The sequence below is a fragment of the Salmo salar genome, chromosome ssa27, assembly GCF_905237065.1.
Source record: "Salmo salar chromosome ssa27, Ssal_v3.1, whole genome shotgun sequence".
In the NCBI taxonomy this organism is placed as follows: domain Eukaryota; kingdom Metazoa; phylum Chordata; class Actinopteri; order Salmoniformes; family Salmonidae; genus Salmo; species Salmo salar.
The window spans coordinates 36,086,238-36,105,549 of NC_059468.1; the positions used below are offsets into that span (position 1 = coordinate 36,086,238).

Below are 19,312 nucleotides of genomic sequence, written 5' to 3' on the forward strand. Positions count from 1 at the left end.
CATTGAAAATAAGAATTTGTTCTTAACCGACTTGCCTAGTTAAATAAAGGTAAGATGATACTCAGCCTCTTCTCGTTCTCTGTGGATACAAGTGTGTTCTGTAGAATATATCTCTTTCTACATTTCTAGTTTTTCCATGGGAAGGACTCTCACTCTCAATCAAATTTAAATTCAAGGGCTTTATTGGTATGGAAAACATATGTTTACATTGCCAAAGCAAGTAAACAAAAGTGAAATAAACAATAAAACATTTACAGTAAACATTACACTCAATAGTTACAAAATAATAAAGACATTGCAAATGTCATATTATGTCTATATACAGTGTTGTAATGATGTTCAAATAGTTAAAGTACAAAAGGTAAAATAAATAAACATAAATCTGGGTTGTATTTACAATGGTGTTTGTTCTTCACTGGTTTCCCTTTTCTTGTGGCAACAGGTCACATATCTTGCTGCTGTGATGGCTCACTGTGGTATTTCACCCAGTAGATACGGGAGTTTATCAAAATTGGATTTGTTTTTGAATTCTTTGTGGGTCTGTGTTATCTGAGGGAAATATGTGTCTCTAATATGGTCATACATTTGGTCAGGAGGTTAGGAAGTGCAGCTCAGTTTCCACCTCATGTTGTGGGCAGTGTGCACATAGCCTGTCTTCTCTTGAGAGCCAGGTCTGCCTACGGCGGCCTTTCTCAATAGCAAGGCTCTGCTCACTATGTCTGTACATAGTCAAAGCTTTGCTTAAGTTTGGGTCAGTCACAGTGGTCAGGTATTCTGCCACGGTGTCCTCTCTGTTTAGGGCCAAATAGCATTCTAGTTTGCTCTGTTTCTTGTTCATTCTTTCCAAAGTGTCAAGTAATGATCTTTTTGTTTTCTCATGATTTGGTTGGGTCTAATTGTGTTGCTGTCCTGGGGCTCTGTGGGGTCTGTTTGTGTTTGTGAACAAAGCCCCAGGACCAGCTTGCTTAGGGGACTCTTCTCCAGGTTCATCTCTCTGTAGGTGATGGCCTTGTTATGGAAGGTTTGGGAATCACTTCCTTTTAGGTGGTTATAGACTTTAACGGCTCTTTTCGGGATTTTTCCCCCAACACCACTTTCCGTCAATTTGTATAGCAGGCCCTCGTGCCAATTTGCGTTTGTTTTGGTTTGTATGTTTGTCAATTAGAGTGGCAGGGTGAATACGTGGTCTGTCGTAAGGTAATTTGGTAAAAAGCCAATTTGACATTTGCTCAGTACATTGTTTTCACTGAGGAAATGTACGAGTCTGCTGTTAATGATAATGCAGAGGATTTTCCCAAGGTTGCTGTTGACGCATATCCCTCTCTCTCTCTCTCTCTCATCATTTGTTTTCATGTTCTCAGGGTTCCTGTTAATCACAGATCCAAATGGGTTTGTTATTGATAACAAAAGAAACATTACTAGATTGTGTGTGACAGTTCAATCCCATTAAAACCTCTATTCTCTATCTTCATCTCTAATCAGAGAGCAATAAAAGTTAATAGGCCTTCATTTCCCCTGTATCTGCTGTCTCTCTCTTTCTCTCTATTTCTCTCTCTTTCTCTATCCCTCTCTAACTCATTTCCCCTGTATCTGCTGTCTCTCTCTATTTCTCTCTCTTTCTCGCTCCCTCTCTAACTCATTTCCCCTGTATCTGCTGGCTCTCCCTCTGTCTCCTTCCCTCTCTCTCCTTCCCTCTCTCTCCTTCCCTCTCTCTCCTTCCCTCTCTCTCCTTTTTTCTTTCTCTCTCTTTCTCTCTCTCTCTCCCTCTTTCTCTCTCTTTCTCTCTCCCTCTTCCTCTCTCTCTCTTTCTCCCTCTTTCTCTCTCTCTCTTTCTCCCTCTTTCTATCTCTAACTCCCATCTCCTAAAACTCAGTTTACCCGTTAATCTGTGGATTAATTGTCGGAGTAGAGGATATAGTCCATTTCAGCTAGCTAGCTAAATTGCCATAAATGTTTGCTTATCGACCTGTCCTCAAGTTAATGTAATTGGTTGAGAGTTTGTTTTGATATTTCAACCTACTTGTTCTGATCGCGTCTGGTGTGGGGGGACAAAATCAACATGCGTGTTCGGTCTGGTCAACATGTCACTCCCCCTTCCCTCCCTCTCTCTTTCCCCTCTCTCTCTCTCTCTCTCCCCCTCTCCTGTACTCCCTACTCCCTCCGCCCTCACATGTTTCCAGCGCTGTCCTGATTCCTCTCCTTCTCTCAGCTAACGCCCCTTCACTGTGGTTGTGATGTTTGACTTCAGGAAGTGAATCAGAAATAAGACAACATGAGTGACCGTTTTGACTGTGGCGAGTGCAAGGAGTCCCTGTACGGGCGCAAATACATTCAGGTGGAGGACGTTCCCCACTGCATCCCCTGCTATGACCGTCTGTATGCCAACACATGTCAGGAGTGCAAGGAGCTCATCACACACAACGCACGGGTAAGTATATACAAGGGCCTGTGGTGTGTGTGTGTGTGTGTGTGTGTGTGTGTGTGTGTGTGTGTGTGTGTGTGTGTGTGTGTGTGTGTGTGTGTGTGTGTGTGTGTGTGTGTGTGTGTGTGTGTGTGTGTGTTTGTCCTTGTGGTTATCTATAGTGGATTCTAAAGAGCAGATGGAGTTTTTGGAAAACATAACTTTCCTGCTCTTTGTCGAATACCAAGACGTCTGCAAATCCCCTTTGAGTTCCTCCAGCCAGACATTAAAGCCTTTTAGTTAGTCAAATGAAAACATAGGGTTGGAGGAAACACCCTCAGGCGCCACGGGGCACGGGTGACCCCTGAGTTATAGACTCCCTTTGGAGGGGCGCAGTAAATCAAGGTTCTGTTAGCTTTGGCCCTCATCCTTCTCTGTCCCATTCCCTGTACTGGTTCGTGTCAGATCTAATGGATTATTATATATAGTTTTCACCCAGAACATAATGTGAGACATTAATCATGCGATGTGTGTTAACAGTGTTTGCTTGCACTACGGTTGACCTGGAACAAAAGTGCTGGTTATGGACACTGTTTCAATATTTACTCAAATGGTTTATATTGAAGTTAGAGTTATGCCGTAAAACCTCCTTGTTAACAGATCTAGTCTAGCTCCTTGTTAACAGATCTAATCTAGCTCCTTGTTAATCTAGCTCCTTCTAAACAGATCTAATCTAGCTCCTTGTTAACAGATCTAATCTAGCACCTTATTAACAGATCTAATCTAGCTCCTTGTTAACAGATCTGATCTGGCACCTTGTTAACAGATCTAATCTAGCTCCTTGTTAATCTAGCTCCTTGTTAACAGATCTAATCCAGCTCCTTGTTAATCTAGCTCCTTGTTAACAGATCTGATCTGGCACCTTGTTAACAGATCTAATCTAGCTCCTTGTTAATCTAGCTCCTTGTTAACAGATCTAATCTAGCTCCTTGTTAATCTAGCTCCTTGTTAACAGATCTAATCTAGCTCCTTGTTAACAGATCTAATCTAGCTCCTTGTTAACAGATCTAATCTAGCTCCTTGTTAACAGATCTAATATAGCTCCTTGTTAACAGATCTAATCTAGCTCCTTGTTAATCTAGGTCCTTGTTAACAGATCTAATCTAGCTCCTTGTTAACAGATCTAGTCTAGCTCCTTGTCAGATTAACATCATTTATGAATGTGAATCAGCGGAGGCTGGTGTGCAGAGATATAGAAGGACGGGCTCATTTTAATGGAATGGAGGAATGGAAAGGTATGGAACGATATCTCTGCCCACCAGCCACAACTGATGTGAATGGTCTTTCAATCCCAATTTTACGGATTATAATGCTGTGTTCATGACCAAGTAGGAAGCTGTTAATTACCAGTTGTAAAGTCACAAATACCAGTTGGATGCATTCACATGCTTTAAACTCGTTGAGCAATGCTTATTGGCTAATGGCCAACAAGCTGCATCAACCATAAACTAAAAGTACAGCTGTCATGTTTACCGTGTTAAAAGAACTTGTGAATAGTTTGCTTTTTATAAATAATGTGTTTTGTTGTTGCATTTAACTGCTGAAAATGTAACTGCTGAGTTTCCCATCAGTAAATACCAGTAACTACCTTTCTCCCTTTCCCTCTCCAGGAGCTGTTCTACGAGGACAGGCACTACCACGAACACTGTTTCCGTTGTTTCCGCTGTGACCGCTCGCTGGCGGACGAGCCCTTCACCAGCCAGGAGGAGGCGCTGCTGTGCAACGACTGCTACCGCAATGAGTTCTCGTCCAAGTGTGTGGCCTGCGACAAGACCATCATGCCAGGTACCCACACCTGCTACTGCTTCCCTCGAGTAGCAGAAACATCGAAACTCCCCAAAACGTGTGGGGATACATGACAACACCCTTTCACCCTACTGAGCTGAGCCGAGCTGAGCCGAGCTGAACTGCGCTGCCCTGGTTACCTATCCATCATAGTTGCTGTGGCATAAAAAATGGCCTGCTTTGGCCTCAGTTACTCAACTGCTGTTCTCACACCGATCACTGACAGACGTTTAATACCTGGGGAAACCACTGTCATGACTATAGAGTACGCAGCTCTGTCTCAGTAAACATCACGCAAGTATAGAGGAGTTTTCACAAGCAGTCGGGGAAGACATAGCCGTATGGGCCTGGTCAGAAGTGATGCTCTACATAGGGAATAGGGTGCCATTTGGGACCCAGTCTAATGTATTTTCGTGGTTGAGCTGGGTGTGACACAGCTTAGATGTGAGTGTGATTGTCTGCAAGTACCTCTCAGTTGAATTCTGGCCCAACGGTCTTTGTGACGGCATGGCAGCGTTCCACCACCAGCAGACGCTGGAAATGATAGGATTCAATCTGGACAGGGCAGGTTGGGGGTTATTTCTCCACAGTTTCTGTACAACTGAGCACCGAGTTGTTGTTTTGGCTTGTTTCTGTGGTCTAACGCAGTTAAACTCTACACTGCCCCCTCGCCCCTCTTAAAAATGCAGCCAATTGCGATTGCACTGGCTGACCTCCCCACGTGCACATTTCAGTTCCCAAGGCTCGTCAAACAAAGGCAATGATTAAGAGATCTGATGTTTGTTTCCATAGGCATGGCTCGCTGTTTATTTTGGCTACTTTTATTACCTACTTGGAGGAAGTGTTTATTTGTTGGAGACACTTAAAGTCAGAAGTTTAAATAAAGTATGAATAATATTACTGGATGTTACAGCAAGTCAGACTTGATGGTGTTACAGCAAGTCAGACTGGATGGTGTTACAGCAAGTCAGGGATGGATGGTGTTACAGCAAGTCAGGGATGGATGGTGTTACAGCAAGTCAGGACTGGATGGTGTTACAGCAAGTCAGACTGGATGGTGTTACAGCAAGTCAGACTGGATGGTGTTACAGCAAGTCAGGGATGGATGGTGTTACAGCAAGTCAGGGATGGATGGTGTTACAGCAAGTCAGACTGGATGGTGTTACAGCAAGTCAGACTGGATGGTGTTACAGCAAGTCAGACTGGATGGTGTTACAGCAAGTCAGGGATGGATGGTGTTACAGCAAGTCAGACTGGATGGTGTTACAGCAAGCCAGGACTGGATGGTGTTACAGCAAGTCAGACTGGATGGTGTTACAGCAAGTCAGACTGGATGGTGTTACAGCAAGTCAGGACTGGATGGTGTTACAGCAAGTCAGGACTGGATGGTGTTACAGCAAGTCAGGGATGGATGGTGTTACAGCAAGTCAGACTGGATGGTGTTACAGCAAGTCAGACTGGATGGTGTTACAGCAAGTCAGGACTGGATGGTGTTACAGCAAGTCAGGACTGGATGGTGTTACAGCAAGTCAGACTGGATGGTGTTACAGCAAGTCAGGGATTGATGGTGTTACAGCAAATCAGGACTGGACGGATGGATGTTGTTACAGCAAGTCAGGACTAAATGGCTTTATGTTATCAGAGATGACTGGGAGGTATATTGTGTCTGTGCACAAACAGGTTCAGGTTTTACTGAATTATCTGGTTTGGTTAAAAAAAAAAGATGACCTTTTATTTAACCTTGATTTTGTCAGATAGTCATACTGAGAACAAAGTATATGAGCCCTGAATTACAAAAAAATACAAAAAATACACATCATAATATAAATCCAAAATGCAAGCAGAAAGAAAACCACGGTCATAAAAAACAAACACATTTATCAGTAGTAAGGTCCTCAATCAGAACCAGCTATAGCAGTAGGTGTCAGAGCCAGGAGATTACACAATACTGAGGTTTGACATTCTAACCCAGAACCCAGAAGTGGCTGACATGGCACACAAACCTGTAGTTGTGATGACTACACAGGTGATGACTCTTGCAGACAGAGTGAATTATACCAAACCGGTCTGTGTCTCTGTCTCAGTCTCAACTATGTCTATGTCTCTGTCTCAATCTATGTCTCAATCTCAGTCTCAATCTATGTCTCTGTCTCAATCTCAATCTCTGTCTCAATCTATGTCTCTGTCTCAATCTATGTCTCTGTCTCAATCTATGTCTCTGTCTCAATATATGTCTCTGTCTCAATCTATGTCTCTGTCTCAATCTGTCTCAATCTATGTCTCTGTCTCAATCTATGTCTCTGTCTCAATCTGTCTCTGTCTCAATCTCTTGTCTCTGTCTCAATCTATGTCTCTGTCTCAATCTGTCTCTCTCTGTCTCAATCTCTGTCTCTGTCTCTTTCCATCTCTCTCTGTCTCTCCCCTCCCCCTCTCTCTCCCCTTCTCTCTCTCTCCTTCTCCCTCTGGCAGGCTCAAAGAAGTTGGAGTATGGGGGCTCTGCGTGGCACGAGGACTGCTTTGTGTGCCATGGCTGTGAGAAGCCCATCGGTGGCCAGTCCTTCATCCCCGACAAAGACGACTACTACTGTGTACCCTGCTACGAGGGCAGGTTTACCCCGCGATGCAGCCACTGCAAAAAGGTGAACCAGGGTCTCCTCCAATCAACATCCTCTCCCTGTCACTGTTATTGTCCTTCTCACGGTAGTAGATGGGTTTGTTGTGAAACCACTTTGTCAGATCAAGTCAGTAAGGTTGATGGGTATGTATCCTGCGTAGGTGCTGGTGACAGGGGGCGTCAGCTACAAAGACGAGACGTGGCACAAGGAGTGTTTGGTGTGCACGGGCTGTAAGAGCCCACTGGCCGGCCAGCCCTTCACCTCCCAGGGAGACACGCCCTACTGCGTCAAGTGCTTCAGCAGCCTCTACACACAGAAGTGTGCCTCCTGTAACTCGCCCATCACAGGTCATGTCTTCTCCATTTCACTAGATAATATGGGTTGATTTCAAACACTCAAATGACACCCTATTCCCTAAATACTGCACTTACACCGTGGCACTAAGTACCAGCCCAGGCAAAGACGCCCTGCATGCCATAGCACAGACATACTGGAAATATACTGGTAGAGCCTGTGGCTGTTTTAGAATGCCAGTGTTTCAATGGAACACAGAGAACTGGCTGGTATTGCAGCCAACCGTAGAATTACCCACATGACTTAATGTTCAGAATGTCATTTCTTACTGCACACCTGTCAATCCAGGTGAGAGTCAAAGTTCTCTATGTAGACATAGGGTACGTCCCACATGGCATCCTATTCTCTTTTTAGTGCACTACTTTTGACCAGGGCCCATAGGACGCTGGTCAAAAGTAGTGCACTATATTGGAAATAGGGTGCCATTTGGGACATACTTGTATGCTACTATACATGCTAAGTGTTTTATTCCCTCCAGGGTTTGGCGAGGGGAAGTACGTTTCTTTCCAGGATCGGCAGTGGCACCAGCCCTGCTTCAAGTGTTCCCACTGCTCTGTCTCTCTTGTTGGGTCCGGCTTCTTCCCTGACCGGGACCAGATCCTTTGCGGAGACTGCAACAACGACCAAGAAGACCAATGAGAATCATTGTCTCTGTCCTTCAACTGTGCCTGACCAATCACAAATGTACAGTTATAGCTATCCTGTTTGTAACAGACAGTGGTGACATGACCACCGTGACCACCTATCATACAGTTAATTAAGAGAGCCTCTAAACCTCAACCTATATTTAATACTACATCACCCTAAATATATACAGTACCAGTCAAACGTTTGGACACACCTACTCATTCAAGGGTTTTTCTTTATTTTTACTATTTTATACATTGTAGAATAATAGTGAAGACATCAAAACTATGAAATAACACATATGGAATAAACAAATCAAAATATTTCATATTTGAGATTCTTCAAAGTAGCCACCCTTTACCTTGATGACAGCATTGCACACTCTTGGCATTATCTCAACCAGCTTCATTAGGAATGCTTTTCCAACAGTCTTGAAGTTCCCACATATGCTGAGCACTTGTTGGCTGCTTTTTCTTCACTCTCCGGTCCAACTTATCCCAAACCATCTCAGTTGAGTTGAGGTCGAGTAATTGTGGAGGCCAGGTCATCTGATGCAGCACTCCATCCCTTTCCTTGGTCAAATAGCCCTTACACAGCCTGGGGGTGTGTTTTGGGTCATTGTCCTGTTGAAAAACAAATTATTCTCCCACTAAACTCAAACCAGATGGGATGGTGTATCGCTGCAGAATGCTGTGGTAGCCATGCCGGTTAAGTGTGCCTTGAATTCAAAATAAATCACAGACAGTGTCACCAGCAAAGCATCTCCACACCATCATACCTCCTCCTCCATGCTTTACGGTGGGAACCACACATGTGGATATCATCCGTTCACCTACTCTGCATCTCACAAAGACACAGTGGTTGGAACAAAAAATCTCAAATTTGGAGTCATCATACCAAAGGACAGATTTCCACCAGTCTAATGTCCATTGCTCGTGTTTCTTGGCCCAAGCAAGTCTCTTATTCTTATTGGTGTCCTTTAGTAGAGGTTTCTTTGCAGCAGTTCGACCATGAAGGCCTGATTCACGCAGTCTCCTCTGAACAGTTGATTTTGAGATGTGTCTGTTACTTGAACTCTGTGAAGCATTTATTGTGCTACAATTTCTGAGGCTGGTAACTCTAATGAACTTATCCTCTGCAGCAGATGTAACTCTGGGTCTTCCTTTCCTGTGGCGGTCCTCATGAGAGCCAGTTTCATCATAGCCCTTGATGGTTTTTGCGACTGCACTTGAAGATATTTTCCAAGTTTGAATGACCACGTCTTAAAGTAATAATGGACTGTTGTTTCTCTTTGCTTATTTGAGCTGTTCTTGCCATAATATGGACTTGGTCTTTTACCAAATAGGGCTATCTTCTGTATACCACCCCTACATTGTCACAACACAACTGATTGGCTGAAACGCATTAAGAAGGATAGAAATTCCACAAATGTACTTTTAGCAAGGCACACATGTTAATTGAAATGCATTCCAGGTGACTACCTCATGAAGCTGTTTGAGAGAATGCCAAGAGTGTGCAAAGCTGTCATCAAGGCAAAGGGTAGCTACTTTGAAGAATCTCAAATATAACATATTTTGATTTGTTTAACACTTTTTTGGTTACTACATGATTCCATATGTGTTATTTCATACTTTTGATGTCTTCACTATTATTCTACAATGTAGAAAATAGTACAAATAAAGAAAAACCCTTGAATGAGTAGGTGTGTCCAAACTTTTGACTGGTACTGTATATATATCTTAAAATATATAATACACATTTTTGTTCAGTGTTGCATGTACGTCTATGCTGTTAATCTGATTTTCAAACATAAAAAGTAAATTGAAATATATTTATAATGTAAACACTTATTTTTTACCCAAAATATTTTTTAGCCCTTTTTCTTCCCAATTTCGTGGTAGTTACAGTCTCAATGCAAAAACTCCCGTACGGACTCTGGAGAGACGAAGGTCGAGAGCCGTGCGTCCTCCGAAACACAACCTAACCAAGCCGCACTGCTTCTTGACACAATGCCCACTTAACCCGGAAGCCAACCACACCAATGTGTCGGAGGAAACACCGTACCCCTGGGGACTGTGTCAGCGTGCAATGCTCCCGGCCCCCAACAGGAGGCGCTAGAGCACTTCTAAGAATACATGACCTATTCTTATCCCAAAGGAGCTTACATATTAATGCAGCTGACCTGAGCTCTGCTGAAATATGGCATTAATGATGCACATACAGTCTGATCTAAATAGTGTCTTAACAGCTGTATTTTATTGCAGCTATATCAAAAAGTATCAAACCGTATTCAAATGTAATAAGGGCTCAGCTTGTCAATTATATTTGTTTGTATTCTTTTATAACTTTCTTTCCTTTGTTTGCTGTATTGTAACCAGTAATATTACAACTCTAAACCAATCCAGTATGTACTGTAATAATAACACAACTGGGTCAGAATACTGTGTCTGTAAAGGTGGGCCAAAATAAAAACTTTATAAGGCTTCTTTGAGGTGTGTTGTCTTCCAATGAGAACAGCCTGGACAACTGCGTACATAACACATTAATACTTTCCTTACTTAACCCCTGGTGTGAACAGATTTGATCATTTTTACAATGGTAATGCCAGGGTGGCGGTGCCAATGTGATGCCAGGCCAGGGTGGTGTCCAGTGCCCACTCCCTGGAATCCAGTGAATGTTCAGGCAGACCAACACAGGCAAACTGTCCCAGAAGGCTGACAATCTTTATTTAGTCTGGAACGTAATCTTCCTCAAACTCCATAACAGGTTCTATATTTGCGCCCATTGTTTTGGATTTCTATCACAAAATAAGTTACTTGCTAAAGCCTTGGCATTATGGAAACTGTAAGGCACTATGGAAAAGCCCATACTCTCCATGTGTACCTTAGAAGACTACACAGAGAACAGTTAAAGACATGCTGGCGACTACTAGTCTTTTTTTAAACCTCCTGCTGTGGGCTGGATGTGTCGATGTGTAGTTCATACATGCATAATCTATGAACAGAAGTACTGTCTAACTTTTATTAGCCACAAAATCCCTAGTATGAAAGCTACAGTTTTTATGGAAGATGTGCTGTGCCATTTCCCCTAAATTTTTCCCCACTTGGGCCAGCCCTCTAGCAATTTAAGTTCAACCAATGTGCTTCAGCCCGTTGCCATATGAGTGACAGCTAGCAAGATGCACATGATGCACCCACAGCACAGCAGAGAGAGAAAGCGATGACGTGGTGCACATATCTGCACATACAGCGCATTCGTAAAGTATTCGGAACCCTTCCACCTTTCCACATTTTGTTATGTATGTTACAGCCTTATTCTAAAGTTTTTTTGTTTTTTAATGTTCCTCATCAATCTACACACAATACCCCATAATGACAAACTGAAAACAGTTTTTTTTACATTTTTGCAAATGTATTTAAAAATATAAAACAGAAATACCTTATTTACATAAGTATTCAGACACTTTGCTATGAGACTTGAAATTGAGCTCAGGCGCATCCTGTTTCCATGGATCATCCTTGAGATGTTTCTACAATTTGATTGGAGTCCACCTGTGGTAAAATCTATTGATTGGACATGATTTGGAAAGGCACATACCTGTCTATATAAGGTTCCACAGATGACAGTGCATGTCAGAGCAAAAACCAAGCCATGAGGTCGAAGGAATTGTCTGTAGAGCTCCGAGACAGGATTGTGTTGAGGCAAAAATGTCTGCAGCATTAACGGTCCCCAAGAACTCGGTGGCCTCCATCATTCTTAAATGGAAGAAGTTTGGAACAACCAAGACTCTTCCTACAGCTAGCTTCACAGCCAAACTGGGCAATTGGGGGAGAAGGGCCTTGGTCAGGGAGGTGTCCTTCCAGAAGGACAACCATCTCTGCAGCACTCCACCAATCAGGCCTTTATGGTAGAGTGGCCAGACGGATGCCACTCCTCAGTAAAAGGCACATGACATCCCACTTGGAGTTTGCCAAAAGGCACCTAAAGGACTCTGACCATGAGAAACAAGATTCTCTGGTCTGATGAAACCAAGATTGAACTATTTTGCCTGAATGCCAAGCATCACGTCTGGAGGAAACCTTGCACCATCCCTACGGTGAAGCATGGTGGTGGCAGCATCATGCTGTGGGGATGTTTTTCAGTGGCAGGGACTGGGAGACTTGTCAGGATTGAGGGAAAGATGAACGGCGCAAAGTACAGAGAGATCCTTGATTAAAACATTCTCCAGAGCGCTCAGGACCTCAGACTGGGGGCGAAGGTTCACCTTCCAACAGGACAATGATCCTAAGCACACAGCTAAGACAACGCAGGAGTGGCTTCGGGACATTTCTGAATGTCCTTGAGTGGCCCAACCAGAGCCCGGACTTGAACCCGATCGAACATCTCTGGAGAGACTTGAAAATAGCTGTCCAGCAACACTCCCCATCCAACCTGACAGAGCTTGAGAGGATCTGCAGAGAAGAATGGGAGAAACTGCCCAAATACAGGTGTGCCAAAGCTTGTAGTGCCATACCCAAGAAGATGACTCGAGGCTGTAATCGATGCCAAAAGTGCTTCAACAAAGTACTGAGTAAAGAGTCTGAATACTTATGTAAATGTCATATTTGAGTAAAAAAATTAAAGTCAAGGTGTCTGAATACTTTCCGAATGCACAGTACAAAGCCACCGGATAATCTCTTTAAAAAGAGATCTGTTGGTCACTGGAGTCAATAGCAAAACACAACACTATTCACACATTAATAACAGGATTGACAGCCGTGTGTCTGTAGTAAATTAAACTATGGTTCACAGTAAGTGAGGGGCTATAACCTATGAAGTCACAAGGGCATGTGCTTGAGGATACACCCTCTGGGACCAGCGGACCAGTATCAGCACCCAGATCAATGCAGTGTGTACACATCGGTCAAGAATTGGGGTGGGACTGATAATCAGGATTTAGGTAGGGATTCAATCTGAGGCGCGTGGTATAGTCCCAGCCATACGTACGCATGGCATCATTCGCAGGTGTCTTAGCAGTGGATCGCAACAGTGTAATAGATCATGCAACTATCATTCAAAACAGATTTGTTTTGTTCCCATAATCCATTTGGACCCAGAAACACCAACTGCGACACAAAAGCCTCAACAAAAGCCTATCTGATTAGACAATCTATGAAATCAAGGGCACTGTTGTTTTTATATGTAGCTTTTCCCATGACTTCTGGAATACAGCTGACCCTGTTTGGTCCCACGAGGGCTATCAGCCAGGCCACACTACCCACTGAGATCTGTGCATCAGATCTGGGACTGGGGACTAATGCAGTGAACAGGCCCCATTGAAAACTACTATGCATCCCAAATGGCTCCATATTCCCTATTTACTGCACTACTTTATAGGGAATGTATAGGAAATAGGGTGCCATTTGGGACGCATGTCTAGTCAACAGAGTTCTGCTGGTGGCAGCTGCAAAACAAATCACCACCCACAGGCCATCACATCACTGAGATACAGGCCTAACATCACTGATACAGGCCTCACATCACTGAGATTCAGGCCTCACATCACTGATACAGGCCTCACATCACTGAGATTCAGGCCTAACATCACTGAGATTCAGGCCTCACATCACTGATACAGGCCTCACATCACTGATATTCAGGCCTCACATCACTGAGATTCAGGCCTAACATCACTGATACAGGCCTCACATCACTGATACAGGCCTCACATCACTGAGATTCAGGCCTCACATCACTGAGATACAGGCCTAACATCACTGAGATACAGGCCTCACATCACTGAGATACAGGCCTCACATCACTGAGATACAGGCCTCACATCACTGATACAGGCCTCACATCACTGAGATTCAGGCCTCACATCACTGAGATTCAGGCCTCACATCACTGAGATTCAGGCCTAACATCACTGATACAGGCCTCACATCACTGATACAGGCCTCACATCACTGAGATTCAGGCCTCACATCACTGAGATACAGGTCTAACATCACTGATACAGGCCTCACATCACTGAGATACAGGCCTCACATCACTGAGATACAGGCCTAACGTCACTGAGATTCAGGCCTCACATCACTGAGATACAGGCCTAACATCACTGAGATACAGGCCTCACATCACTGAGATACAGGCCTAACGTCACTGAGATTCAGGCCTCACGTCACTGAGATACAGGCCTAACATCACTGAGATACAGGCCTCACATCACTGAGATACAGGCCTAACATCACTGAGATTCAGGCCTCACGTCACTGAGATACAGGCCTAACATCACTGAGATACAGGCCTCACATCACTGAGATACAGGCCTAACATCACTGAGATTCAGGCCTCACATCACTGAGATACAGGCCTAACATCACTGAGATACAGGCCTCACATCACTGAGATACAGGCCTAACGTCACTGAGATTCAGGCCTCACGTCACTGAGATACAGGCCTAACGTCACTGAGATACAGTCCTAACGTCACTGAGATACAGGCCTAACCAGGGGCGAAAATCTGATATCAACTTTGGAGGGGACAATTACATGAAATTTTCTCAAGAGCAATTCCTGAGGGGGACACCAAAAGTAGTGCTGTAACACATAGCCTACATTGTAATATGGTAAATGTATATTGAGGAACCAAAGAAATAAGGTGTTTGCCGTACTCCTAACTACCGGTACCCAAAACTACACAACTAATCACAACAGCAATACCATTGCCTTTAAGAAATCTTAGTTCAGTCACCAGTTTAAGTTGAGAGTGGGGGTATCCATGACATTTTCCAATTATGTTCCTATTTTACAAGTCAAAAAATTGAGAACCTTTCATAATGTTGCCAAACAAAGACTCAACAAACTTACCTGAGACTCCCTGTCTCTGCCAGTCTGTCCCTGCATATCTGTCCCCAACTCTGCTGTCTGTGTGCCATCTGTTGACTGCTCTGCCTAATGACATCATTGTGAAACATTTCCATTAGAATTTCATTTCTTTCTTATGAACATTTTATCAACTAGTCTTTGAGATATTAGGCTACTAGGGTTCTTACTATGCGTTTTGGTGTATTGAAAAATACTCTGATGTCCGTCTTTTATTTTTCTGCCATTTTTCTACCTGGCTGGCTACACACACACACACACAGTGTGTAGGTTATTTACAGTAGGAGATGGGCTTCTATCATCTTCTATCATTCTATTTGGGCTTCGATCTAAAAGGTAGCTAGCAAATGTGAAACGGATTAAAATGACAAGAGTTGACAGCTGTATTAGTTCACCATTTACACATATGCTGCAACCTTTTGTAATTTTAATAGTTTGTTTCATATTGGCTGGCTTCCAACAATAGCTGAATTTGCAAAGCTAGCGAGCACCAATTCAGTTTCAGTGGTGTTTGCTATAATCTTTGCTACCCGGGTTAAATAAAGGTGAAATAAAATAAATAAAAGTTCCCTTGCGACAATTTAGCTTTTGCAACGAGACCATTAAATATATTTAAGACAATGGTAGAAGAGAGTGTAGTTCTGTTCAGTTTGGACTTCAGTTTATCGCTAACCTTATCACAGGGACTTTGAAGCACTAACTTACATCATCTGCATGCTGATCTTGGAATTGACGATAGCAAAGATTCCATCTTTGACGACGCCACATAAATGGAATAGGTACTAGCTAGCTTAATAGTTAATATTTGCGCGCTAGCTCTGCATATTCAGCTAGTGTGTGTGCGCGATTGACTGGATTAACCTCACGTCAGTTACGTTCATCGAGTGCCTTTCAGACAGTAGACACGACCCCTCTGTTACCTTGCCAGTGGATCAAACCATTGTGAGGCAAAGGGTGGGGGGGGTCGCAATCTTTTGAAACTTAAAAACGCGCTATTAAGTGTCTATAATCAGCACAATTGCTTTCATTGCGTATTATTAATATTATTTAAATTACATAGTTATGTTTCAGTGATATATTGGGGGGGACAAATCATATTTTTCCCAGGATGGTGGGGTCGTGTCCCCCCGTCCCCCCGGGATTTCTGCCCCTGGGCCTAACATCACTGATACAGGTCTAACATCACTGAGATACAGGCCTCACATCACTGAGATACAGGCCTCACATCACTGAGATTCAGGCCTCACATCACTGAGATACAGGCCTCACATCACTGAGATACAGTCCTAACATCACTGAGATACAGTCCTAACATCACTGAGATTCAGGCCTAACATCACTGAGATACAGTCCTAACATCACTGAGATACAGGCCTTACATGATTACACTGGGTCTATAACAGGATACAGCACAATATGCTGTAGGCTACTGGAATTAACCTCACAACACAGAATCAAATCTCAAGTGCATGCTGGCCAGCTACTTCATTTAGCTAACACTTATGTTAAGTTTGTCATGGGAGAGTTCACTAGAACCAATTATACCAGTCGTTCCAGGAAACTTTCAGTCCCAGAATTTCCATCAGGATTCTTCAGTTCATGAATTTCCTGAACTGTATGGAATCAAAATACAATTGTCCCTGAACCTGTAGTGCATGTGTATTTTTCAAGCTGATTTACACAATCCATTGATCAGATCAGATTTTTTTTTTTTTATGGAGCAGTAAACAGCCGCCAGATCATATTGCTACAGTAAACAGCTGCCAGATCATATTGCTACAGTAAACAGCCGCCAGATCATATTGCTACAGTAAACAGCCGCCAGATCATATTGCTACAGTAAACAGCCGCCAGATCATATTGCTACAGTAAACAGCCGCCAGATCATATTGCTACAGTAAACAGCAGCCAGATCATATTGCTACAGTAAACAGCCGCCAGATCATATTGCTACAGTAAACAGCCGCCAGATCATATTGCTACAGTAAACAGCCGCCAGATCATATTGCTACAGTAAACAGCCGCCAGATCATATTGCTACAGTAAACAGCTGCCAGATCATATTGCTACAGTAAACAGCTGCCAGATCATATTGCTACAGTAAACAGCAGCCAGATCATATTGCTACAGTAAACAGCTGCCAGATCATATTGCTACAGTAAACAGCCGCCAGATCATATTGCTACAGTAAACAGCTGCCAGATCATATTGTTACAGTAAACAGCAGCCAGATCATATTGCTACAGTAAACAGCTGCCAGATCATATTGCTACAGTAAACAGCCGCCAGATCATATTGCTACAGTAAACAGCTGCCAGATCATATTGCTACAGTAAACAGCTGCCAGATCATATTGCTACAGTAGAACTGAGTAACTTTTGTACCTACATATGACACGACTGAATCATGGACTGAAATGTGACTTGCTCTAATCACAAGCTGCTCATGTCAGACTCCATGGCAACAGACGTGGGAAGAAACAGGGAGGGGAGACTGGTTCAGTAGAGAATGGAAAGAAGTATGTCATTTGAAATGCAACATTATTCTTTATGAGTGATTATGATTGGGGTAAGAGCTAGAGGATACAATTTGTTAGAGAAAACCCCAAATCCTTATTACGTAAATCCCCCCACACATCAACAACACCCAAATCCAAGAGGAGTGGTAGGCCTAACTGTGGAAAGTAGCGTCAACGAGAGGACAAATACAATTTAATGCTATAGTACATTCCAAATGAAATGTGACTGTAAAATGTGTGGCAGGAGAACAGCGTGAAACAGGGATTGAGTAATTCCAGACAGCCTCTCCATCTTGCTTGTCAGAAGTTTGGCTTTGCCTGGGTTTCTCCAGTGAGATGATGCTTGGAACCATTCAGTTTGCATCCTATCTCCTATATAGTGCACAGCTTTTGACCAGGGCCAATAGTGCTTTGGTCAAAAGTAGTACACTATATAGTGCACTACTTTTAACCAGATCCCTATGTGGCCTGATCAAAAGTACTGCTCTAAATAGGGAGCAATAGTAGTGTATTTTGGGATGTACACAGATATCCATGAGCCAAGCCCAAAATCCCTGGTCGTAAAGGTCTTTAAGTGTGCCTTGGGGACATCATACTGTTGGCATGGCAGAATACAGGTTTGGAGGACAAACACCCCATTCATCTGAGGATCTTTGGCCTTACAGAGAATTAAAGAACAGCATAAACCATGCATTTGATAGATTGATGGCAGATTTAACAACCCACTTATGACTCATAGTCCTAGTAGTCACTGTGGGACCGGGTTAGGACTTTGTTTATGATACGGGAAAGCCTGTGGTTGAGACATTTAAGGCAATGCTTTTGAGTACTGTCAAATACACATTGTGAAGTAGCACTACCTAGTGAAGGAATGTTGTATTGCATACTGACAATAAAGTATTCACTAATAAGCATATCTACTTGAAATAGACATAATACTATATTGTTATTTGGATGATCAAAATGACAGCTTTGTCTGTATTCACCAAACTATTTCAATACTACACACCTGATCAGTACTGGTCGCATACAGGGAACTTTCTAGAAATAGCATGGGACCAGTGTTGGAGAAGCTACTCTTAAAATATAGATTTCCAAGCTAACATTTACATCTCACTGGCAGACATTAAGCTACGCTAAAGCTAACCTTAAGAAAAATGTAGTTTACTTAAAGTTGCTTTGAAAAAGTAGTTCACTACATCATGAAAAAGTATCATATCTAATTCTTAAAATGTCAGACTACAAATTACAAGAACAGATCACACTAGGGTCAAATGTTAACAGAATGTGTAATTTAAACACAAAAACAATGTTTCAAGTGAGAATTAGGCAGGTATGATGCCGAAAAATAAAGGATTGCCTACTTCAGCCATATTTGATTTTCCTTTTGCAAAAGTGTGTAGTTCTAGAAGTTAGCTACACAACAAAAGTGAACTACTAAGATTTGAATTTAGTTCAAGTACCACCAAACTACTGTAAAATGTAGTTCAATGACTAGTTAAACTACATATAGTTCACTGCTCCCCAAAATGGCATGGGTCATGTGTTGTCATCCTGTTGCCCCCTGGTTCACTTTAACTGCCACTGTTCAAAAATCTAACTCTAATCTCTGAAACTGCCACCATAGGAATGCCATAATGACGTCATATCTTTGTGTGTAAACAGAGTTATTTTAATCGTACTTGGGGGAGTCAGAATAAAGCTGTTTGAAGGTGAACACAGTACTAAAAACTATTTCCATGATCTCACTGAAACGTCACCAGTAGTGCATTATAAATGGAATAGGGAGCCATTTGAGACTCAGCCAATAAGCTGGTGGACTAGAGAGAGGGCCTCATCTGAGCACATTGGCAGGTAAAAGGGTCATGAAGAAGCCACAATGAAACCAGGCAGTAGATGCTGTCAGACACAGATGTTGGTCATAAACTAGCTTCCCTGTTGATTTCCCTGCTAGATGATTACTGAAGAGTGCAGACTAAAGACGGAGATTACATTTTGATTAACAGCAAGTCATTTTCAATGCTTCTGGTGGGCTAGACATTCACAAATTTAGATTTTTACCATAAACAACTATATATAGTAATA

The 19,312-nt window shown here is 42.8% G+C and overlaps 1 protein-coding gene across 4 annotated transcripts in view; it reads left to right on the top strand.

Moving 5' to 3' along the window:
• LOC106589012 (four and a half LIM domains protein 3) overlaps positions 1-8,124 on the top strand; it is a 42,954-nt gene extending 34,830 nt beyond the window's left edge. For 2 of the 4 annotated variants that reach the window (XM_014178638.2, XM_045709843.1), the window contains exons 2-6: positions 2,249-2,428; positions 4,072-4,246; positions 6,716-6,885; positions 7,022-7,208; positions 7,694-8,124. In XM_014178638.2, coding sequence (XP_014034113.1) covers positions 2,273-2,428; positions 4,072-4,246; positions 6,716-6,885; positions 7,022-7,208; positions 7,694-7,854 — 849 coding nt within the window. In that variant the 5' untranslated portion in view covers positions 2,249-2,272 and the 3' untranslated portion in view covers positions 7,855-8,124. Of the gene's footprint in view, positions 1-2,180; positions 2,429-4,071; positions 4,247-6,715; positions 6,886-7,021; positions 7,209-7,693 lie in introns of all 4 variants that reach the window. The other 2 variants (XM_014178636.2, XM_014178637.2) reach the window with 2 other exon arrangements.
• The last annotated feature ends 11,188 nt before the right edge of the window (positions 8,125-19,312 follow it).